At 34.0% G+C, this 26,507-nt stretch overlaps 1 protein-coding gene and 1 non-coding gene across 3 annotated transcripts; both read left to right on the top strand.

Moving 5' to 3' along the window:
- Positions 1–1,128: 1,128 nt before the first annotated feature.
- LOC133663711 (P2Y purinoceptor 3) lies at positions 1,129–26,507 on the top strand. Of its 2 annotated transcripts, XM_062068394.1 has the most exons (4): positions 1,129–1,193; positions 1,277–1,370; positions 21,267–21,663; positions 24,280–26,507. In XM_062068394.1, the coding sequence occupies exons 3-4, from the start codon at positions 21,275–21,277 to the stop codon at positions 24,989–24,991; spliced, it is 1,101 nt and encodes a 366-aa protein (XP_061924378.1). In that variant the 5' UTR covers positions 1,129–1,193; positions 1,277–1,370; positions 21,267–21,274; the 3' UTR covers positions 24,992–26,507. The 2 variants fall into 2 exon arrangements, with proteins under 2 accessions (XP_061924378.1, XP_061924377.1); XM_062068393.1 differs by lacking the exons at positions 1,129–1,193; positions 1,277–1,370 and having other exon boundaries at positions 20,425–21,663.
- trnaa-agc (transfer RNA alanine (anticodon AGC)) lies at positions 11,224–11,296 on the top strand. The gene has a single exon. It is a non-coding gene; the product is annotated as a tRNA-Ala (tRNA).

Genomic DNA, 26,507 nt, shown 5'->3' with positions numbered 1-26,507 from the left:
TTATTTTTTTGTTTTTGTTTTATGGCATTTTTGTCGAGGAAAACCCTGTTTTTAATGGCAAAACACACAAAATATGCATTCCCCCCCCAAAAAAAATTATATATTTCAAAGTGGAATATTGGATGCGAAGTAATTGGGGCATTAATTAGGTCAATAATTAATAACAACATTGACTTTAATTCATCATTATTTTTTGAGCAATTACAAAAAAAATCACACTAAAATTCTAGTCCAACACTCATAAAACTGTTAAAAAATAAGCCATATTTGTTTTATTATTTTACTTTCAACACTTAAATCTCTAGATGAAATTCAAATCTACCCATTGACTAAGTTTTTATTATTATTATTATTATTTTTTTTTTATTGTATTTTTTTTTCTTTCAAAACACCAAATATGCATTTTTTCCCCAAATATATTTCAAAGTGGAGAATTTGATGTAAAATAATTGGAGCCTTAAATAGATCAATTTTGATTCATTATTATTTTTGGAGCAATGACAGTTTTAAACAGCCTGCATGGGCATTTTTGTGTTATTAGAGTCACAATTTTTCTCGTTACATTTCACCTGTTTGCTCTTTTATTACACTTAAACATTTTTTAAATAATTTTTAGAATGTGCTTAGGGCCGTTAAAAACGAGCTGCGGGCCGCAAATGGCCCCCATGCCACATTTTGGACATCCCTGTGCCAAAGAATCATTCATTTAATAATTGAGTGTCCAGAAAAGCGCTTTATAAATCTAATCCATTATTATTATAATAAAAGTTTGTCGTGGAATGTAGTATGGAATTATTATGTTGTTTTTGTATATTGTCATTACTGTGTTGTATGTGCTAAGTAACAACTGTAAAACACCAAACGCACCCAAACACAACACAGCACGTTTACTTTTAAATTAACCAAAGATATTGTCAGCTGTTTGTGAGGTTTCTTCGTGAAAAGTGCTACACGAAAAAAACGTAACTTACTTATTTGAATCAAAACTAGTCCGAACCTAAGAGAATGTGGCTTCGGGAGTGAAGTAAAATGTCTAATTAGGCTGTAAAGCACAAAAATCCGACACAAGACAGCGGCAGTGAACTACCCACTGTTTCGGACGTAGTGCGCAGGCGCGGGTCTGCCCCACTGGTAGTGACCCGCGAACACGCTCCAGCTCCGACTATCTTCTTCAAACTTTCACTTTGCGGCAGGTAAGCGGCGACAAAAAGTCCAACTTGACGTTAATGTCGCGATTAAATGGCGAGAGGTGATTTACTTTCACTTTCAAATCAAGTGTGTGAGGTTTGGGACGAGCGGGAGGATTCTTGTGTCATGGCGAAGTCAACCTGCTGATTAATACCTCATTTATTTCATCACCGACACCAAAGGTAAGTTAAAATTCCTCTTTTTCTCCCATTTACATGAATTAAGACGTCTTTAAGTCCTTATTCTGGGATGTTTTGTCTGAAAAGACAAAAATGTACAACAGTCATATCATTGGCGTTGTTAGGCCTATTTTGGGGGGCTCAAGCCCCCCTAAAATGTTCTTAAGCCCCCCTAAATAATTTGGTGTTAAAAAAAAATCAAATATTTTTTTCATTTTTTTTATTATTATTTTTTTACAAATACATGCCGACATATTCATTATAAAGTGGCCCGAATATGAGTTTAAATAAATAATCATATAACCTGTCATTATTCACTCAGTTTCATAGTGTAAGGTAGAGAGCCCCTTTAGTGTGTCGGTATCCAATCCATTCCACTTGTTCATATAGAAAATGCCCACATCACTCAAAATCCAGTCCGCATTTTCTCTGCGACCTTGCTTGCGGTCCTTGGACTTGTTCATATAGAAAATGCCCACATCACTCAAAATCCAGTCCGCATTTTCTCTGCGACCTTGCTTGCGGTCCTTGGACTTGTTCATATAGAACAAGGGTCACCAACCTTTTTGAAACCAAGAGCTACTTCTTGGGTACTGATTAATGCGAAGGGCTACCAGTTCGATACACACTTAGATACATTGCCAGAAATAGCCAATTTGCTCAATTTACCTTTAACTCTATGTTATTATTAATAATTAATGATATTTACACTTAATTGAATGGTTTAAAAGAGGAGAAAACACGAAAAAAAATGACAATTAAATTTTGAAACATAGTTTATCTTCAATTTCGACCCCTTAATATTCAAAATTCAACCGAAAAAAAAAGAGAAAAACTAGCTAATACGAATCTTTTTAAAAAATTTAAAAAATAATTTATGGAACATCATTAGTAATTTTTCCTGATTAAGATTAATTTTAGAATTTTGATGACATGTTTTAAATAGGTTAAAATCCAATCTGCACTTTGTTAGAATATATAACAAATTGGACCAAGCTATATTTCTAACAAAGACAAATCATTGTTTCTTCTAGATTTTCCAGAACAAAAATTTAAAAATAAATTCAAAAGACTTTGAAATAAGATTTAAATTTGATTCTACAGATTTTCTAGATTTGCCAGAATAATATTTTTGAATTTTAATCATAATATGTTTGAAGAAATATTTCACAAATATTCTTCGTCGAAAAAACAGAAGCTAAAATGAAGAATTAAATTACAATTTATTTATTATTCTTTACAATAAAAAAAAAATACATTTACTTGAACATTGATTTAAATTGTCAGGAAATAAGAGGAAGGAATTTAAAAGGTAAAAAGGTATATGTGTTTAAAAATCCTAAAATCATTTTTAAGGTTGTATTTTTTCTCTAAATTTGTCTTTCTGAAAGTTATAAGAAGCAAAGTAAAAAAAATTAATGAATTTATTTAAACAAGTGAAGACCAAGACTTTAAAATATTTTCTTGGATTTTCAAATTCTATTTGAGTTTTGTCTCTCTTAGAATTAAAAATGTCGGGCAAAGCGAGACCAGCTTGCTAGTAAATAAATAACATTTAAAAAATAGAGGCAGCTCACTGGTGAGTGCTGCTATTTGAGCTATTTTTAGAACAGGCCGGCGGGCTACTCATCTGGTCCTTACGGGCTACCTGGTGCCCGCGGGCACCGCGTTGGTGACCCCTGATATAGAAAATGCCCACATCACTCAAAATCCAGTCCGCATTTTCTCATGCGACCTTGCCTGCGGTCCTGCAGGTGTACGAAGCACATTAGCACACAGCACTGCAGAACAAGAACCTTGTGTCTGCAATTGTAAATAATTTAGTTTTTAAGTTTTGTGTTTCTTGTAGAATCTATATAAAGTAATATGCATTAGCCTATTGTTAAAATAATGAAAAAAAACATGATTAAATATATTTGTTTTATTGTATTGTTACATTAATAGCTGTTGTATTATTATAGGATGGCTTGTTAAACATTTCATAGGATTTTCAGAGGGTGGAAAAACCAAGACATTTAATATAAAATGTAAAATGAATAAATACATAAAAAGAAAAAGAAAAAAAATGGTTAAAAGCCATCGTATCGGGGAGCATTTAATTTCGTCCCGTGCATTTTTTTTTACCGTCCCCGGGATGACGGGACTACGTTAATCTCAAACCCTGGAAGTTACATTTTATTGTTTGCATTATTTGTTTCAGCATTGCACTTTGAAGATGGTCCCTCAGCTCTTTGACAGCTTTGGCTCTTTTTCAGATCAGCAGACGGACTCTAAGTCTTTCTTATTTACAGTATATATATAAACATTTCTCATTTCTATTCAGACTTCCATGTATATTTAATTTCCTTAACGGCTTGCCATAAAAGCTAGTGACGCCCCTGAGTCATATTAGGACTGGGCGATTTGACTGCATAACTGTATCGCGATTTTAGTGTTTGATATCGGCCGACATCGATCATAATATTTTTATGACCTATGGACAATAAGGGGCAGGAGAAAAATAGGTTTTATTTGAAATGTAACCTTCCTCTAATTATTTCGTTTTTAATCATATTGTTTTTATATTGGTTTTGTATTTATTTTGTTTTTTTGTTTTTACTCAGTCATTGGTGGAGCTAAGGATAATATTTGAATATTGTTTTTAATATCGTTGTGCAGCACTTTGGAAACATTTCTGTTGTTTAAATGTGCTATACAAATAAAGTGGATTGGATTATCCATCAGCGATCAAGGCAGGAAGGAAATGTTGACACAAGCATGGAAAACACTCCAAAAAATGTCGACAAAACATTAAAATCCCATTGAGCACTTAACAAAAAGCTCTTAAAAATGAAGGAATATGTAAGAAATGCTTTGTAAAGTGTAAGAAAATAGTGCAGAGTGTGAAAATGTAAACATAGAGAAACCTGAGAAGAAGTAGGAAGTTATAGCTGTGCTCTAAAGGGTGAGCTGAGGTGGCGTGGTATTAGCGGTCTTGCCTTGCGTCGTTTACAGACCACTTTGGTCTGACTACGGTCCCTTTGAAAAACATCCCAAAAAAAACATACCTTTCCTCTTTTTACCACAGTTTCTTCACTTTGACTTTCTCTTCTCACTCCACGCCAAGAATCAACCAAACTTGATTGTTGATACTGTCACCTGATTGGCTGATCAGTGATCGCTTCCTGCGTTGCTCAGTTACCAGACCGTCTTTGTCAATGCAAGCAAACTTCGGAAGGAAAAAAAAAAATCGAAAGTTTTATCGAACAATTTTTTTTATAAATGATAAATGGGTTATACTTGTTTAGCGCTTTTCTACCTTCAAGGTACTCAAAGCGCTTTGACACTATTTACCCATTCACCCATTCACACACACATTCACACACTGATGGCGGGAGCTGCCATGCAAGGCGCTAACCAGCAGCCATCAGAGGCAAAGGGTGAAGTGTCTTGCCCAAGGACACAACGGACGTGACTAGGAAGGTAGAAGGTGGGATATATATATATATATATATATATACACTACCGTTCAAAAGTTTGGGGTCACCCAAACAATTTTGTGGAATAGCCTTCATTTCTAAGAACAAGAATAGACTGTGGAGTTTCAGATGAAAGTTCTCTTTTTCTGGCCATTTTGAGCGTTTAATTGACCCCACAAATGTGATGCTCCAGAAACTCAATCTGCTCAAAGGAAGGTCAGTTTTGTAGCTTCTGTAACGAGCTAAACTGTTTTCAGATGTGTGAACATGATTGCACAAGGGTTTTCTAATCATCAATTAGCCTTCTGAGCCAACGAGCAAACACATTGTACCATTAGAACACTGGAGTGATAGTTGCTGGAAATGGGCCTCTATACACCTATGTAGATATTGCACCAAAAAGCAGACATTTGCAGCTAGAATTGTCATTTAGCACATTAGCAATGTATAGAGTGTATTTCTTTCAAGTTAAGACTAGTTTAAAGTTATCTTCCATGAAAAGTACAGTGCTTTTCCTTCAAAAATAAGGACATTTCAATGTGACTTTTGAACAGTAGTGTATATATATTATATATATATTACATATATAACATATATATATATTATATATATAACATATATATATATATATATATATATATATATATATATATATATATATATATATATATGTTATATATGTAACATATATATTATATATATATATAACATATATATATATATATTATATATATACATATATATATACATATATATGTATAAATATATATATATTAGGGCTGCAACTAACAACTAATTTGATAATCGATTAATCTGTCGATTTAAATAAACATTTAACTAAAAAGAGGTTAAATACATACAAAATATCAAAGAAAATAAAATGGACTAAAATTACTCTCATTTATAATGATTTCATTTAAAATTGGAGGGCCAACAAAAAAGTAGCCCCGGGCCTTAAATTGAACACAAATGACTTACGGTACATGACGGACTTGCAGGTTTCATCATGGCTCTTTGGCACTGTCAATGGTTTTTTTAGCCCAGATTCCTCACGATCCTTAAGGCTGTTTAGTTTGTCCGACTTTGGTTTCCACACGTTTGGAGTTGACGTGTGTGTGCTTCTTGCACTATTCAGCTGCTGCAGGGTGAGTACTGGCAGTACTACTACTAATAATAATAATGCTTTACATTGGTATAGTATTACAGTTGTTTACGTGGACTCCTTTAGCAACGTGTGCTAAAGGAGTGAACCAAAACGTTTTAAGATGTCACATTAGTTTACGTGAGATGATGATGAACTATGATTGATTTAAAAACATGGAGGGTGAAGATGTTTGTCATCTCAGGTATTTGACTTTCTGACACACCCTCCACTCTGACTTCCTGTTTCTCTGCTACTTAGTGACTCACACTAATGCGGCACCTTGGACTGACCACAGTTACTAAATCCTAGTCTTTCATGCCAGTGACATTTGCCGATAATGCCAATGCTCGAGGGCTTACTACAGGGGGTGTTCAAAGTGTGACACGGGGGCCTTTTTGTGGCCCGCAGCTCATTTTTTTAACGGACCGCGGTACATTCTAAAAATACTCTTACAAAAAAAAGTGGACTAAAATAGCAAGCAGGTGGAATGTGTTTATGAGTGGCATTTTTTTAGATACCTGAGAATTTTAGTGGGATTTTTTTTTTTGTCTTTTGACTCGTTAGCTCAAAAAATAATAATGTATCAAAATCAATGTTATGAATTATTGACCTATTCAAGGCTCCAATTACTTCACATGAAATATGCCACTAACATATTTTGGGGAGAAAATATTGCATATTTGGTGTGTTTGCCATATAAAAACAAAGGCAGCAAAGGCATAAAACAAACAAGAAAAAAAAACACGTAAAAATGACTAAAGATGTATTCTCGACTGATAGATCTGAAGTTGATCTAGAGAAAATAAACATAAAAAAAATCAATATATGACTTATTTTTAACACTTTTAAGAGTGGGACCCTTTTGGATCCCTGGGGATTTTAGTGTGTTTTTTTTAACTGTCATTGTTCAAAAAAGGAGGAAATATTGCATATTTTGTATTTTGGCCTTAAAATACAAAGTATTCTATGACAAAAATGTTATAAAAAAAACAAAATAAAAAAACTTGAAAAGTTGATTTAGAGATTTGAGGGTTGAAAGTTAAAAAAAATAAATACAAATGATGTGTGACTTATTTTGATGTATTTATGAGTGGGACCCTTTTAGATACCTGAAAGTAGTGTGAATTTTTTTTTTTTTTTGGACTTGTTTGCTCAAAAAATAATAATGAATCAAAATCAATTATTGTTATGAATTATTGATCTATTCAAGGCTCCGATTACTTCACATGAAATATGCCACTAACATATTTTGGGGAGGAAATATTGCATATTTGGTGTGTTTGCCATATAAAAAACGAAGTTTTCTTGGACAACAAAGGCATAAAATGTAAAAATTAATAAAGATGTATTCTCGACTGATAGATCTGAGGTTGACCTAGAGAAAATAAACATAAAAAAATCTATTTATGACTTATTTTTTAACACTTTTAAGAGTGGGACCCTTTTTGGATCCCTAGGGATTTAATTTGATTTTTTTTTAACTGTCATTGTTCAAAAAATAGTAATAAATCAATGTTATGAATTATTAATCTATTCAAGGCTCCAACTATTTCACATCAAATAATTCACTTTGAAATATTTTTGAAGGGGAAATATTGCATATTTTGTATTTTTGCCTTAAAATACAAAGTATTCTATGACAAAAATGTTATCAAACAAACATAATAAAACAACTTGAAAAGTTGATTTAGAGGTTTGAGGGTTGAAAGTAAAAAAAAAAAAAAATACAAATGATGTGTGACTTATTTTGATGTATTTATGAGTGGGACCCTTTTAGATACCTGAAAATTTTGTGTGATTTTTAAAAAAAAATTTTGGACTCGTTAGCTCAAAAAATAATAATGAATCAAAATCAATGTTGTTATGAATTATTGACCTATTCAAGGCTCCAATTACTTCACATGAAATATGCCACTAACATATTTTGGGGAGGAAATGTTGCATATTTGGTGTGTTTGCCATATAAAAACTAAGTTTTCTTGGACAGCAAAGGCATAAAACAAACAAGAAAAAAAACCACGTAAAAATGAATAAAGATGTATTCTCGACTGATAGATCTGAAGTTGATCTAGAGAAAATAAACATAAAAAAAAAAAAATAATGAATTAAAATCAATGTTATGAATTATTAATTTATTCAAGGCTCCAACTATTTCACATCAAATAATTCACATTGAAATGTTTTTGAGGGGGAAATATTGTATATTTTGTGTTTTTTCCTTAAAATACAAAGTATTCTATGACAAAAATGTTATAAAACAAACAAAATAAAAAAAGTTGATTTTCAGATTTGAAGGTTGAAAGTTAAAAAAACAAATAATATGTGACTTATTTTGATGTATTTATGAGTAGGACCCTTTTAGATACCTGAGAATTTTAGTGGTTTTTTTTCTTTCTTTTGACTCGTTACCTCTAAAAATAATAATGTATCAAAATCAATGTTATGAATTATTGATCTATTCAAGGCTCCAATTACTTCACATGAAATATGCCACTAACATATTTTGGGGAGGAAATGTTGCATATTTGGTGTGTTTGCCATATAAAAACTAAGGCAGCAAAGGCATAAAACAAACAAGAAAAAAACAAACATAAAAATTACTAAAGATGTATTCTCGACTGATAGATCTGAAGTTGATCTAGAGAAAATAAACATAAAAAAAAAAAAAAAGAATTAAAATCAATGTTATGAATTATTAATTTATTCAAGGTTCCAACTATTTCACATCAAATAATTCACATTGAAATATTTATGAGGGGGAAATATTGTATATTTTGTGTTTTTTCCTTTAAATACAAAGTATTCTATGACAAAAATGTTATAAAACAAACAAAATAAAAAAAAGTTGATTTAGAGATTTGAGGGTTGAAAGTAAAAAAAAAAAAAATACAAATAATATTTGACTTATTTTGATGTATTTATGAGTGGGACCCTTTTGGATACCCGAGAATTTTAGTGTGATTTTTTTTTCTTTTGACTCGTTAGCTCAAAAAATAATAATGAATCAAAATCAATGTTGTAAGGAATTATTAATCTATTCAAGGCTCCGATTATTTCACATGAAATATGCCACTAACATATTTTGGGGAGGAAATATTGCATATTTTGTGTGTTTTCTTGGACAGCAAAGGCATAAAACAAACAAACAAACAAAAAAACAAAAAAAAAATTAATAAATATGTATAACACTTTTAAGAGTGGGACCCTTTTGGATCCCTGGGGATTTTAGTGTGATTTATTTTTAACTGTCATTGTTCAAAAAAGGGGGAAATATTGCATATTTTGTATTTTGGCCTTAAAATACAAAGTATTGTATGACAACATTTTTATAAAAAAAACAAAATTAAAAAACTTGAAAAGTTGATTTAGAGATTTGAGGGTTGAAAGTTAAAAAAAATAAATAAAATGATGTGTGACTTATTTTGATGTATTTATGAGTGGGACCCTTTTAGATACCTGAAAATTTTAGTGTGATTTTTTTTTTTTTTTTTTTTTGGACTCGTTTGCCCAAAAAATAATAATGAATCAAAACCAATTATTGTTATGAATTATTGATCTATTCAAGGCTCCGATTACTTCACATGAAATATGCCACTAACATATTTTGGGGAGGAAATATTGCATATTTGGTGTGTTTGCCATATAAAAACGAAGTTTTCTTGGACAACAAAGGCATAAAACGTAAAAATTAATAAAGATGTATTCTCGACTGATAGATCTGAAGTTGACCTAGAGAAAATAAACATTAAAAAAATCAATATATGACTTATTTTTAACACTTTTAAGAGTGGGACCCTTTTTGGATCCCTGGGGATTTTAGTGTGATTTTTTTTTTTAACTGTCATTGTTCAAAAAATAGTAATAAATCAATGTTATGAATTATTAATCTATTCAAGGCTCCAACTATTTCACATCAAATAATTCACTTTGAAATATTTTTGAGGGGGAAATATTGCATATTTTGTGTTTTTGCCTTACAATACAAAGTATTCTATGACAAAAATGTTATGAAAAAAAAACAACAAAAAAAGTTGATTTAGAGGTTTGAGGGTTGAAAGTTAAAAAAATAATTACAAATGATGTGTGAATTATTTTTGATGTATTTATGAGTGGGACCCTTTTGTATACCTGAACATTTTAGCACTCGTTTGCTCCAAAAATAATATATATATTTTTTTAGATATATACATACTATTTCTAGCTATTAGGCTGTTCTAGTTTTTTTTTTAATTATCTTTTTATTTTATGTTTTTTTAATACACTGTAGCACTTTGAGGTTGTTTGCTTTTTACAAATAAAATCTATTATTTTTATTAGAGATGTCCGATAATATCGGCCTGCCGATATTATCGGCGATATATGCGTTAAAATGTAATATCGGAAATTATCGGTATCGTTTTTTTTATTATCGGTATCGTTTTTTAATTTATTTTTTTTATTTTTTTTATTTTTAATTAAATCAACATAAAAAACACAATATACACTTACAATTAGTGCACCAACCCAAAAAACCTCCCTCCCTCATTTACACTCATTCACACAAAAGGGTTGTTTCTTTCTGTTATTAATATTCTGCTTCCTACATTATATATCAATATATATCAATACAGTCTGCAAGGGATACAGTCCGTAAGCACACACGATTGTGCGTGCTGCTGCTCCACTAATAGTACTAACCTTTAACAGTTCATTTTACTCATTTTCATTCATTACTAGTTTCTATGTAACTGTTTTTATATTGTTGTACTTTCTTTTTTATTCAAGAAAATATTTTTAATTTATTTATCTTGTTTTACTAATTTTTTTAAAAAGTACCTTATCTTCACCATACCTGGTTGTCCAAATTAGGCATAATAATGTGTTAATTCCACGACTGCATATATCGGTTGATATCGGTATCGGTAATTAAAGAGTTGGACAATATCGGAATATCGGCAAAAAGTCATTATCGGACATCCATAATTTTTATTATTATTATTACTGATTAATCATTAAGACTGATGAGTCATTAAGACTGATTAATCATTAACACTGATGAGTCATTAACACTGATTAATCATTAACATTGATGAGTCATTAACACTGATTAATCATTAACACTGATTAATCATTAACACTGGCTATTTGCTAATGGCCATGAAAGCGTGCTGCTAAAGATGAGTGCAGTGCAAACATGAACTTGTGACCCGTGCGGAGCGCTAAAGATGTCCTCGCAATACGACTCCTGGCCATTCCAGCAGCTGAAGGAGCAGCGGGGGAATTAGCTCAAATGGTAGAGCGCTCGCTTAGCATGCGAGAGGTAGCGGGATCGATGCCCGCATTCTCCACTCTTTTTTTTCTTTTTCTTCTGTCTGTGGTCTGTAATGTTATGACAGGAACACATTCAGTTGGCATGTTTCCTGCCTCGCTTGGTCATTTGCATGCAAGGACTTGCAGGAAACAACGAGCTTTCTCACTTCTCACTCCTGGTGAAACCATAACACTGTCAGTTAAAAGTCCAACGGTACTCTTCTGTCAACGTCTGCAGTCATTTCTTGTGCACAACCAAATGAGATGGAACAAAACACACGAGTGTTTGTTTCCCCCCCAGGAACACATTCTTGGTTTGATATAAACATTTAAACCTTTAAACCTAGTAATGTGTAAAAATGAGCTGATTATGATAACTGTACTGTCCACTTGTTATAACAAAGTTGTTTTTTGAACTGGAAAAATTCCCGTTTTTTTAGGAAATTCCAGGAATTACATAGTACCATTTCTCAATTCAAAATGTTACTTCTTCAACATTTCTCCTACGGTTTGAAAAATTCCAACACCAACCATTTCATTTTATTCAGAACATTCAACATTTTTTTACCAGTTTAACATTTTTTTTTCAGAAATTCCCAAATTGTATGGAAATCCCCCTTTAAATCAATGGGACATTTTTCAAAGTTTCACAATTCCCACAATTTTCATCTGATTCAAACCATTCCAACTTCAAACTGTTCAGCCTATTCGGGAATCGCGGGCTTTCCCCTTGAAAAATTCCCAGATTTCACAGAATTCCAAATTTTCCGGGACATTTTCCCATTCAAAATTAATTGGCCATTTTTCAAATTTCCACCATTTCCACATTTTTCAACCTATTCACACCATTCCACCTTCAACACATTCCACCATTCTGGAAATTCAAACCAAATTTTTTCCAAGTTAAAAAAAAATCCAGGATTTTCCAGAATTCTTGATTTTCCAAAGCCCTATTTCCACCCTCTTTTCTGTCGACTACTCCTTCCACATTTTTCAAACGTTCCACCGTCCAAACATTCCTCTTAATCAGGACAAAAAACGAAGTTGATTTTTGAACTGGAAAAATTCCCGTTTTTTTTAGGAAATTCCAGGAATTCCATAATACCATTTCTCAATTCAAAATGTTACTACTTCAACATTTCTCCACCGATTAAAAAAATTCCAACACCAACCATTTGAACTTATTCAGAACATTCAAATTTTTTTACCAGGTTAAACATTTTTTTTCCGAAATTCCCAAATTGTATGGAAATCCCCCTTTAAATCAATGGGACATTTTTCAAAGTTTCACAATTCTCACAATTTTCATCTGATTCAAACCAATCCAACTTCAAACTGTTCAACCTATTCGGGAAAAATTCCCAGATTTCCCAGAATTCCAAATTTTCCGGGACATTTTCCCCATTCAAAATGAATTGGCCATTTTTCAAACTTCCACCATTTCCACATTTTTCAACCTATTCACACCATTCCACCTTCAACCCATTCCACCATTCTGGAAATTCAAACTACCTTTTTTCTAAGTTCAAAAAAATTCCAGGATTTTCCAGAATTCTGGATTTTCCAAAGCCCTATTTCCACCCTTTTTTTCTGTCGACTACTCCTTCCACATTTTTCAACACACTTCAACCGTTCCACCGTCCAAACATTCCTCTTAATCAGGAAAAAAAACGAAGTTGATTTTTGAACTGGAAAAATTCCCGTTTTTTTTTAGGAAATTCCAGGAATTCCATAATACCATTTCGCAATTCAAAATGTTACTAATTCAACATTTTTCCACCGATTTGAAAAATTCCAACACCAACCATTTCAACTTATTCAGAACATTCAAATGTTTTTACCATTTAAACATTTTTTTTCCCGAAATTCCTAAATTGTATGGAAATCCCCCTTTAAATCAATGGGACATTTTTCAGGACAAAAAAACTAAGTTTTTTTTTGAACGGGAAAAATTCCCGGTTTTCCAGAAATTCTAGGAATTCCGTAGTACCATATCTCAATTCAAAATGTTACTACTTCAGCATTTCTCGACCGATTTGAAAAATTCCAACACCAACCATTTCGACTTATTAAGAACATTCAAGTTGTTTATCAGTTTAAAAAAAAATTCCCGCTTTTCTTGAAATTCCCAAATTGTATGGAAATTCCCCTTTAAGTCAATGGGACATTTTTCAAAGTTCCACAATTTTAATCTGATTCAAACTGTTTCAACTTCAAACTATTCAGCCTGTTCAGGAATTGTTTGCTCTACTTCAACAATTATAGCAAAATTCCCAGATTTTTTTTTTTTTTTTCTTTTTTTATTTATATAGCCCTAAATCACAAGTGTCTCAAAGGGCTGTACAAGCCACAACGACATCCTCGGTACAGAGCCCACATACGGGCAAGGAAAAACTCACCCCAGTGGGACGTCGGCGAATGACTATGAGAAACCTTGGAGAGGACCGCATATGTGGGTAACCCCCCCCCTCTAGGGGAGACCGAAAGCAACGGATGTCGAGTGGGTCTGACATAACATTGTGAAAGTCCAGTCCACAGTGGATCCAACACATCAGCGGGAGTCCAGTCCACAGCGGGGCCAACAGGAAACCATCCCGAGCGGAGACGGGTCAGCAGCGCAGAGATGTCCCCAACCGATGCACAGGCTAGTGGTCCACCCGGGGTCCCGGCTCTGGACAGCCAGCACTTCATCCATGGCCACCGGACCTATGCAACTCCCCCTCGCAAGGGACAGGGGAGAAGAGGAGAGAAGAAAAGAAACGGCAGATCAACTGGTCTAAAAAAGGGGGGGTCTATTTAAAGGCTAGATTATACAAATGAGTTTTAAGATGGGACTTAAATGCTTCTACTGAGGTAGCATCTCTAACTGTTACCGGGAGGGCATTCCAGAGTACTGGAGCCCGAATAGAAAACGCTCTATAGCCCGCAGACTTTTTTTTGGCTCTGGGAATCACTAATAAGCCGGAGTTCTTTGAACGCAGATTTCTTGTCGGGACATATGGTACAATACAATCGGCGAGATAGGCTGGAGCTAAACCGTGTAATATTTTATACGTAAGTAGTAAAACCTTAAAGTCGCATCTTAAGTGCACAGGAAGCCAGTGCAAGTGAGCCAGTATAGGCGTAATATGATCAAACTTTCTTGTTTTTGTCAAAAGCCTTGCAGCCACATTTTGTACCAACTGTAATCTTTTAATGCTAGACATAGGGAGGCCCGAAAATAATACGTTACAGTAATCGAGACGAGACGTAACGAACGCATGAATAATGATCTCAGCGTCGCTAGTGGACAAGATGGAACGAATTTTAGCGATATTACGGAGATGAAAGAAGGCCGTTTTAGTAACACTCTTAATGTGTGACTCAAACGAGAGAGTTGGGTCGAAGATAATACCCAGATTCTTTACCGAGTCTCCTTGTTTAATTGTTTGGTTGTCAAATGTTAAGGTGGTATTATTAAATAGATGTTGGTGTCTAGCAGGACCGATAATCAGCATTTCCGTTTTCTTAGCGTTGAGTTGCAAAAAGTTAGCGGACATCCATTGTTTAATTTCATTAAGACACGCCTCCAGCTGACTACAGTCCGGCGTGTTGGTCAGCTTTAGGGGCATGTAGAGTTGGGTGTCATCAGCATAACAGTGAAAGCTAACACCGTACTTGCGTATGATGTCACCCAGCGGCAGCATGTAAATACTAAAGAGTGCAGGGCCAAGAACCGAACCCTGGGGAACTCCGCACGTTACCTTGACATAGTCCGAGGTCACATTGTTATGGGAGACGCACTGCATCCTGTCAGTAAGATAAGAGTTAAACCAAGACAAGGCTAAGTCTGACATACCAATACGTGTTTTGATACGCTCTAATAAAATATTATGATCGACGGTATCGAAAGCGGCGCTAAGATCAAGAAGCAGCAACATAGATGACGCATCAGAATCCATCGTTAGCAATAGATCATTAGTCATTTTTGCGAGGGCTGTCTCCGTAGAGTGATTTGCCCTGAAACCGGATTGAAAAGGTTCACAGAGATTGTTAGTCACTAAGTGTTCATTTAGCTGCTGTGCAACAGTTTTTTCGAGAATTTTGGAAATAAACGGAAGGTGGGAGACCGGTCGGTAGTTTACCATGAGGTCAGGATCGAGGTTAGGTCTTTTGAGCAGAGGATGACTAACCGCTTTTTTGAATGCTAGGGGAACAGTGCCGGAGGAAAGTGATAAGTTTATAATATTTAACACTGATGGACCTAATAATACAAACAGTTCCTTGATAAGTTTCCCAGGAAGTGGGTCAAGTAAACATGTTGTTTGTTTTATCCCACTTACACGCTGTAATAATTCCTCTAATGTTATTTCATCAAAAATAGAGAGACTATTTTGGAGGGCAGTGTCCGTCGTATATACAGTCGTATTTGTGTTAATAAAGCCCAGTTGTAGCTGGGATGCGTTGTCTTTAATCTCCTTTCTAATGAGTTCAATTTTCTTATTAAAGAAATTCATAAAATCATCTGCCGAGTGGGTGGAGCTACTGGGAGGAGTCCCTTGTTGGGTTAGCGATGCTACTGTACTAAACAGAAATTTAGGATCGTTTTTGTTGAGGCGGATGAGATTTGAGTAGTATTTAGCTTTAGCTAAGGTAAGCATGCGTTTATAAGTTATTAAACTATCACTCCATGCTTGATGGAAAACCTCAAGTTTAGTCGCGCGCCATTTGCGTTCCAGTTTTCTACATGATAATTTATGAGCTCTAATTTCTTCTGTAAACCATGGGGTGCGCCTTTTAGGGGCCCTTTTTTGCTTTAGCGGTGCTATACTATCAATAATTTCGCGCAAGGCATCGTCAAAGTTGTTAGTGAGTTTATCAATAGAGCCGACATAATTTGGGAATGGTGCTATTACCGAAGGCAGTAGGTCAGCAAGAGTCATCGTTGTGGCAGCATTAATGTTGCGGCCGCTATAGCAGTTATTATTATTATTAGCTTGTTGACAAAGAGTCAAAACTTCAAATTTTATAAGGTAATGATCGGACATTACTTTAGTATATGGAAGTATCATAACTTTGGAGGTGGTGACACCCCTGACAAGCACTAGATCTATTGTATTACCGTTGCGATGCGTGGGTTCATGTATTATTTGTGTAAGACCACAGCTATCAATTATGGTTTGGAGCGCCACGCACTGAGGGTCCGATGGGGTATTCATATGGATATTAAAGTCCCCCATTATGATTATATTGTCGGCGTGCGTCACTAGATCAGCAACGAACTCTGAGAATTCACTGATAAAGTCCGAATAGGGCCCAGGGGGGCGGTAGATAACAGCCAGGTCGAGAGGTAGCGGTGTGACAGACCTCATAGTAAGCACCTCAAACGATTTATATTTATTATTTAGGTTAGGGGTAAGGTTGAAATTTTCATTGTATATTAGTGCGACACCCCCTCCCCTTTTAAGAGGGCGGGCAACATGCGCATTCGTATAGTTAGGAGGAGATGCCTCATTGAGCGCAAAAAATTCGTCCGGTTTGAGCCAGGTTTCGCTAAGACCAATGACGTTAAGATTGTTGTCTCTAATGACCTCATTAACCAATAACGCCTTGGGAGACAATGATCTTATGTTTAAAAAGCCCATATTATAGGTATTGGGCTGTTTTGACGAGTTTTTGTTAAGATTATCCGTAGTGGCAATATTAACAATGTTGCGTTTATTATGCAAGATTTCACATAATTCCAATTTTTTTTTCATTTTCCCCATTCAAAATCCGCCTGCAGATGAACCATAAAGTTCATCATAAAAATGTTAAGTTCTTGCACCCTACGGTCTTTTTTCTCAAACCATTGCCTCTTATACAACACTTTCTATCTGTCCCGTGGCTTTATGTTTGCTGTGGTCGCCGCTATTAACTCAAGCACAAGCAGCACAGGCAGCTTCGTACTGCTTCCATAAATCTTCACCTTAGTGAAGTTTATGATGACTTACTGTGTCAGATTTTATTGTGTTGAAGCTCATATATGTAACACTCCCCGTTTATTTCTGCAGAACACGTTTTGCCAACTACGGGTGAAATGTCTTCTTCTGACATGCTAAAAAACAAAACAAACACGGAGCAGATACGACTTTATTGTTATCAGCTCGTTTTATCGGAATTATCGACATGAGTGTCATTATCGGTCGATAATTATCCAAACATAACATTTTATTTATGACAGGAAAAGTACAAATTTGGTTGAGGGTCGACTGCATGTAGAGTAACTGTATATATATATATATATATATATATATATATATATATATATATATATATATATATATATATATATATATATATATATATATATATATATATATGTATATATATATATATATATATATATATATATATATATATATATATATATATATATATACAGTATATATATACAGTATATATATATATATACCGTATACAGTATATCAGTATATATATATATCGTATACAGTATATCAGTATATATATATATATATATATATATATATATATATATATATATATATATATATATATATATATATATATATATACTGTATATATATGTATGTATATATATATATATATATATACTGTATATATATGTATGTATATATATATATATATATATATATATATATATATATATAGTAATAAAATAATATATATATATATATATACATATGTATATATACTGTATATATATAATAATAGTATAGTATAGTAATTAATATATATATATATACCGTATACAGTAAATCAGTATGTATATATATATATATATATATATATATATATATATATATATATATATATATATATATATATATATATATATATATATATATATATATATATCGTATAAAGTATATCAGTATATATATATATATATACCGTATACAGTATATATATGTATATATATGTATGTATATATATATATATATATATATAGTAATAAAATAATACATATATGTATGTATGTATGTATATAGTAATAAAATAACAAATATATATATAGTAATAAAATTATATATATATATATATATATATATATATATATATATATATATATATATATATATATATATATATATATATATATATATATATATATATATATATAATTGGATATTCCTACCTTGTTTACTTTCATGACGACCTCCTTAAAGTTGTGTAATCAATCAGAAACATCAAGCAGCTAAAATGCACCAAACATGGATAAGTGTGGAGTGAGTGTTTTGCATTTTCCCATCATGCTTTGTAATGGATTTAAATGGGTGTAATTTAGAATTGTTCATGGCCCGTGGAGGTTTTTGTTTTTTTAATCATAACCACAAAGTTCAGTGAGTTTGTTTTGTTACGTGTGACCATCTATGTTGGCCTTTTGTGTTGGTTGCATTTATTATTTTTGTTTGCACTATGACTAGGGAAGGTTGTTTGTATTGGGTCATAGAAGTAGATGCTGCTCATGACGTCTCGCGGGCCCAATTAAAATACGTGGGGCCGTAGTTTGGACACCCCTGCTTTAGAGGGACATATTTGAGCAGGTTGAGAAGTAGGAGAGAGTTGTGTTCACTCATGTCTGTACGCAATATTACTTTGGCACGCCTTTGATTCATTTCACACTTTGAAAGTTGGTCAGAAACGTTGCGATCAAAAGGCTTTTAAAAAGATTTAAGTGGTGACGTCTCAGACTTCTTCATTGCCAGGAAAGTCTCCTCAGGCCAAAACTGACAAGCGTATGACTGATATTCTGAAGGAGTCAGCAGAAAAGAAAAGGCTTATAGAATGCTATGAATCAGAGGGTCTGAAAGTGTTGTAAGAAAAGCTGATAAGCAGATAGATACTCTCAAAAGATGAAAATGGTCTATGATTGATATTTGTAGTTATGGGCCTGCTGCAATGCAAGCAGCCCATATTATTATTATTATTATTGCTCATACTTCAAACTTCATTATTATAGTTACGCACGTTTCCCTTCCGTCTAATACGAGATGAACGAACCCCCACATATGTTACACCGTCGGAAAGGTGTCGTTCGTGCGGGCGATGGTACTTTCATTTGGGAACATTTCCTGTTATCGTGGCGACGTTATTCCGAAAACTAATGGCTATGCGCCCATGGCTATTTTACTTGTATCTACCTTATTGTACCTTCTATTTAACTTGACCTTATATTTACCTCATTTTAACTTTTAGACATTATTTTACTTTTAGTTACCTCCTTTTACCTTTTATTTACCCTATGTTACCTTCTATTTACCTTATTTTACCTTCCATTCACCTTATTTTAGATTTCATTTATAATATTTTACTTTTATCTAGCTTATTGTACCTTCTATTTAACTTTACCTTATATGTACCTCCTTTTACCTTTATTTACCTTATGTTACCTTCTATTTACCTTATTTTACCTTCTATTCACCTTATTTTAGATTTTATTTACATTATTTTGCTTTTATCTACCTTACTTTACCTTCTATTGAACTTATTTTACCTTATATTTACCTCATTTGACCTTTTATTTACATTATTTTACTTTTATCTACCTTATTTTACCTTATATTTACCTAATTTTAACTTTTATTGACATTATTTTACTTTTAGTTACCTCCTTTTACCTTTTATTTACCCTGTGTTACTTTCTATTTACCTTATTTTAACTTCTATTCACCTCATTTTAGATTTTATTTACATTATTTTTCTTTTATCTAGCTTATTTTACCTTCTATTCAACTTCACCTTATATTTACCTCCTTTTACCTTTTATTTACCCTATGTTACCTTCTATTTACCTTATTTTTACTTTCTATTCACCTTATTTTAGATTTTATTTACATTATTTTACTTTTATCTACCTTATGTTACCTTCTATTTACCTCATTTGACCTTTTATTGACATTATTTTTACTTTTAGTTACCTTCTTTTACCTTTTATTTACCCTATGTTACCTTCTGTTTACCTTATTTTACCTTCTATTCACCTTATTTTAGATTTACATTATTTTACTTTTATCTACCTTATTTTACCTTCTATTTCACCTATTTTACCTTATATTTACCTCTTTTGACCTTTTATTTACATGATTTTACTTGTATCTACCTTAATTTACCTAATTTCACCTTTTATTGACATTATTTTACTTTTAGTTACCTTTTTTTACCTTCTATTTACATTATTTTACCTTCTATTCACCTTATTTTCGATTTTCTTGACATTATTTTACTTTTATCTAGCTTGTTTTACCTTATATTTAACTTTACCTTATATTTACCTCATTTTAACTTTTATTTACATTATTTTACTTTTAGTTAGCTCCTTTTACCTTTTATTTACCCCATGTTACCTTCTATTTACCTTATTTTAGATTTTATTTACACTATTTTACTTTTATCTACCTTATTGTACCTTCTATTTACCCTATATTTACCTCATTTTAACTTTTATTTACATTATTTTACTTTTAGTTACGTCCTTATACCTTTTATTTACCCTATTTTACCTTCTATTCACCTTAATTTAGATTTTATTTACATTATTTTACTTTTATCTACCTCATTTTACCTTCTATTTACCTCATTTTACCTTTTATTGACATTATTTTACTTTTAGTTACCTTCTTTTACCTTTTATTTACCCTACGTTACCTTCTGTTTACCTTCTATCTTTTTTCTTTTATCTTTTAGTTACATTGTTCTACTGTTTATTTACCTTCTTTTGACCTTATTTCACCTTTCATAGTCCTTCTTTTACTTTCTACGTGCCTTTTATTTAACTTATTTTTACTACGTTTACCTTGTATTTAACTTATTTTACTCTTTTATTTACTTATTTTACCTTCCATTGACCTTCCTTTACCTTTTATTTATTTATTTTACATTCGATTCCCCTTAGTTTCTATTTTCCATACTCTAAAAGTACACTTAAGTGTACTTTTAGAGTATTTTTCTCCAAGTGATGAAAGTTCCAATCTAATATGTTGGTGATGACCTTGTCTCTGGTTGAAGATCTGAAGATGCCCACAGAAGGTGTCCTCTCCCAGACCTTGTCCTGGGACATCTTCAGTTCTGGCGTGGAGTCCACGGTCCTGCTGGCCAGCGTGAGTAACACCAGCAGACCAGGAGTCTCTGGCTGCACCTACAAGGAGGACTTCAAGCGAGTCCTGCTGCCCTCGGTCTACACGCTGGTGCTCCTGCTGGGTCTGCCTCTCAACGCTGCTGTGCTGCTGAAGATGTGGAGGAGGAGACCTGCTCTGACCCGCAGCAACATCTACATGCTCAACCTGGCCATGGCCGACTTCCTGTACGTGATGTCACTTCCTCTGCTGGTCTACAACTACGCCAGTCAGGACTACTGGCCCTTTGGGGACCTGGCCTGTAAGATGGTCCGCTTTCAGTTCTACAGGTGAGAAGGAAACTTCTAAATCATCGATGTTGATGTTTGGCCGTCATCATTAACCGAACAGGTTACTCATCAGTTACTCGGTACTTGAGTAGTTTTTTCACAACATACTTTTTACTTTTACTCAAGTAAATATTTGGGTGACTACTCCTTACTTTTACTTGAGTAATAAATCTCTAAAGTAACAGTACTCTTACTTGAGTACAATTTCTGGCTACTCTACCCACCTCTGTTTGGCAGTATGCTAACACCTCTTATATTAGCATGCTAACGTTTTATGCTAGCTTTTTCAGTTAATATTGCACCTGGTATTTCCTTTTATCCGGTCAAGTGCTAGCATGCTAACGTTAGCATACTAACATTTTACGCTAGCTTTTTAGCTAACCTAAAAATCTGGATTTTTGATACTGAATGCCCTCTCGGACGTATGCTGACGTCTCTTATATTAGCATGCTAACATCAACATGCTAAAGTTTTATGTTAGCTTTTTAGCGAAATGTATATGTTTAAACCTAAAAAATCACGGAGTTTGATGATTAGCACCATTTTGAAAGTATGCTAATGTCTCTTATATTAGCATGCTGACATCAACATGCTAATGTTTTCTGTTAGCTTTTTAGCCAATTTTTTATGTTTAAACCTAAAAATCGGGATTTTTGATACTGAATGCCCTCTCGGAAGTCTCTTATATTAGCATGCTAACGCCAACATGCTAATGTTTTCTGTTAGCTTTTTAGCCAATTTTGTATGTTTAAACCTAAAAATCGGGATTTTTGATACTGAATGCCCTCTCGGAAGTCTCTTATATTAGCATGCTAACACCAACATGCTAATGTTTTATGTTAGCTTTTTAGCCAATTTTGTATGTTTAAACCTAAAAATCGGGATTTTTGATACTGAATGCCCTCTCGGAAGTCTCTTATATTAGCATGCTAACACCAACATGCTAATGTTTTATGTTAGCTTTTTAGCCAATTTTGTATGTTTAAACCTAAAAATCGGGATTTTTGATACTGAATGCCCTCTCGGAAGTCTCTTATATTAGCATGCTAACACCAACATGCTAAAGTTTTATGTTAGCTTTTTAGCCAATTTTGTATGTTTAAACCTAAAAATCGGGATTTTTGATACTGAATGCCCTCTCGGAAGTCTCTTATATTAGCATGCTAACATCAACATGCTAATGTTTTCTGTTAGCTTTTTAGCCAATTTTGTATGTTTAAACCTAAAAATCGGGATTTTTGATACTGAATGCCCTCTCGGAAGTCTCTTATATTAGCATGCTAACACCAACATGCTAATGTTTTATGTTAGCTTTTTAGCTAAATGTATATGTTTAAACCTAAAAAATCATGGAGTTTGATGATTAGCACCATTTTGAAAGTATGCTAATGTCTCTTATATTAGCATGCTAACATCAACATGCTAATGTTTTCTGTTAGCTTTTTAGCCAATTTTGTATGTTTAAACCTAAAAATCTGGATTTTTGATACTGAATGCCCTCTCGGAAGTCTCTTATATTAGCATGCTAACATCAACATGCTAATGTTTTATGTTAGCTTTTTAGCCAATTTTGTATGTTTAAACCTAAAAATCGGGATTTTTGATACTGAATGCCCTCTCGGAAGTCTCTTATATTAGCATGCTAACACCAACATGGTAATGTTTTATGTTAGCTTTTTAGCCAATTTTGTATGTTTAAACCTAAAAATCGGGATTTTTGATACTGAATGCCCTCTCGGAAGTCTCTTATATTAGCATGCTAACATCAACATGCTAATGTTTTCTGTTAGCTTTTTAGCCAATTTTGTATGTTTAAACCTAAAAATCGGGATTTTTGATACTGAATGCCCTCTCGGAAGTCTCTTATATTAGCATGCTAACACCAACATGCTAATGTTTTATGTTAGCTTTTTAGCTAAATGTATATGTTTAAACCTAAAAAATCATGGAGTTTGATGATTAGCACCATTTTGAAAGTATGCTAATGTCTCTTATATTAGCATGCTAACATCAACATGCTAATGTTTTCTGTTAGCTTTTTAGCCAATTTTGTATGTTTAAACCTAAAAATCTGGATTTTTGATACTGAATGCCCTCTCGGAAGTCTCTTATATTAGCATGCTAACGCCAACATGCTAATGTTTTATGTTAGCTTTTTAGCCAATTTTGTATGTTTAAACCTAAAAATCTGGATTTTTGATACTGAATGCCCTCTCGGAAGTCTCTTATATTAGCATGCTAACATCAACATGCTAATGTTTTATGTTAGCTTTTTAGCTAAATGTATATGTTTAAACCTAAAAAATCATGGAGTTTGATGATTGGCACCATTTTGAAAGTATGCTAATGTCTCTTATATTAGCATGCTAATGTTTTATGTTAGCTTTTTAGCAAATTTTGTTTGTTAATAGCTAAAAATCATAGATTTTGATACTTGGCGCTGTCTTAAAAGTTTTCTAACGTCTCCTATAATAGCATGCTAACGTTTTAGCAAATTTTGTATGTTTAGAACTAAAAATAATTTATTTTGATACTTGGCGCCGTCTAAGAAGTATGCTAACGTCTCGTATATTAGCATTTATTTTGTATATTTTCTCTCCTGTCCTCTTCTTCCAGTAATCTTCACGGGAGCATCCTCTTCCTCACCTGCATCAGTGTTCACCGCTACATTGGCATCTGCCACCCCCTGGCAGTGTGGCACAAGCAGGGCGGGCGGCGGCTGGCCTGGGTGGTATGTGCAGGTGTGTGGCTGCTGGTGGCGCTCCTTTGTGCGCCAACCTTCCACTTCGCCTCCACAGGAACCCAGCGGAACCGCACGGTTTGCTACGATTTGAGCACGCCAAAGCAGTCGGTGGACTATTACCCGTACGGCATGGCTCTCACCTGCCTGGGCTTCCTGTTGCCTTTTATGGGCGTGATGATGTGCTACTTCAGGATGGCGCTCATACTCTGCCGCCCGCTGTCCTACCAGGGCGTCAATGCGCAGGCCATGAGGGAGAAGCGCGAGAAGGCGGGGAAGATGATCGTTGTGGTGGCGGTGGTCTTCTGCGTCAGCTTCCTGCCCTTCCACCTCACCAAAACCTTGTACCTGCTGATCCGGACTATGCCCAGTGTGCCCTGCGAGACCAGGAACCTCTTTTCTGTCATCTATAAGAGCACCAGACCTTTTGCCAGCATGAACAGCTTCCTGGACCCCATCCTCTTCTACTTCACTCAACCACGCTACCGACAAAGTACCAGAAGGTTCCTTCTCAGAGTCACCACCCTCAGGGACAAGAGCAGCAGTCAGCCCAAATCATCAAGTAAACCCATCAAATCACCAAGTTAGCCCCTAAAATCAAGTAGTCAACCCCTAAAATCAAGTAGTCAGCCCCTAAAATCAAGTAGATAGCATCTAAAATCAAGTAGTTAGCCACTAAAATCAAGTAGTTAGCCCCTAAAATCAAGTAGTCAGCCCCTAAAATCATGTAGAGCCCCTAAAAATATATAGTTAACCCATTAAATCACAAAGTCAGCCCCTAAAATCAAGTAGTCAGCCCCTAAAATCATTTAGAGCCCCTAAAAATATATAGTTAACCCATTAAATCACAAAGTCAGCCCCTAAAATTAAGTGGTTAGCATCTAAAATCATGTAGAGCCCCTAAAAATATATAGTTAACCCATTAAATCACGAAGTCAGCCCCTAAAATTAAGTGGCTAGCATCTAAAATCAAGTAGTTAGCATCTAAAATCAAGTAGTTAGCCCATAAAATCATGTAGTTAGCATCTAAAATCAAGTAGTTAGCCCCTAAAATCAAGTAGTTAGCCCCTAAAATCATGTAAAGAGCCCCTAAAAGTATATAGTTAGCCCTTAAAGTCATGAAGTTAACCCCTAAAATCATGTATTTAGCCCCTAAAATCAAGTAGTTAGCCCCTAAAATCATGTAAATAGCCCCTAAAAATATATAGTCAGCCCTTAAAGTCATGAAGTTAACCCCTAAAATCATGTATTTAGCCCCTAAAATCAAGTAGTTAGCCCCTAAAATCATGTAAATAGACCCTAGAAGTATATAGTTAGCCCTTAAAATCATGAAGTTACCCCATACAATCACATAGTTAGCCCCTAAAACCATGAAGTTAGCCCCTAAAATCATGTAGTTAGCCCCTAAAATCAAGTAGTCAGCCCCTAAAATCATGAACTTAACCTCTAAAATCATGTAGTTAACCTCTAAAATCATGTAGTTAGCCCCTAAAATCAAGTAGTTAGCCCCTAAAATCATTTAAATAGACCCTAGAAGTATATATTTAGCCCTTAAAATCATGAAGTTACCCCATACAATCATAGTTAGCCCCTAAAACCATGAAGTTAGCCCCTAAAATCATGTAGTTAGCCCCTAAAACAGGGGTCGGCAACCCGCGGCTCCGGAGCCGCATGCGGCTCCTTGACCACTCTGATGCGGCTCAGCTACATACATGCCGACCCCCCCGATTTTCCCAGGAGATTTATGGATCTCTGTGTACCTCATAGATTACTCCCAGGGAAAAATTAATCATATTTACACTCTAATTACTAAATAAAGGGCGTGCCCTAATTGCACTGCAGTAATTGTCCTCTATAGCATTTACATACAGCGTGCCAGTCCAGCCACATGTTGCATGTTGTTATTACTTGCACACACAGGAGACAGCAAAGCATACTTACTCATCAGCCACACAGCTTACACTGACGGTAGCCGTATCAAACAACTTTAACATTGTTACGTTACAAATATGCGCCACACTGTGAACCCACACCAAAAAAGAATGAAAAACACATTTCTGGAGAACATCCCACCGTAACACAACATAAACACAACACAACCATT

The sequence above is a fragment of the Entelurus aequoreus genome, linkage group LG13 (genome assembly GCF_033978785.1).
Source record: "Entelurus aequoreus isolate RoL-2023_Sb linkage group LG13, RoL_Eaeq_v1.1, whole genome shotgun sequence".
NCBI lineage: Eukaryota > Metazoa > Chordata > Actinopteri > Syngnathiformes > Syngnathidae > Entelurus > Entelurus aequoreus.
Note: the sequence above shows the minus strand (reverse complement) of the source record. Positions and strands in the feature narration are given on the sequence as shown.

Excerpts from the sequence above, each read along its gene's own strand:
- LOC133663711 (XM_062068393.1), top strand. The coding sequence starts at position 21,236 with ATGTTGGTGATGACCTTGTCTCTGGTTGAAGATCTGAAGATGCCCACA. Across the intron at positions 21,664-24,279 it reads GTCCGCTTTCAGTTCTACAG|TAATCTTCACGGGAGCATCC; the intron begins GTGAGAAGGAAA and ends CTCTTCTTCCAG.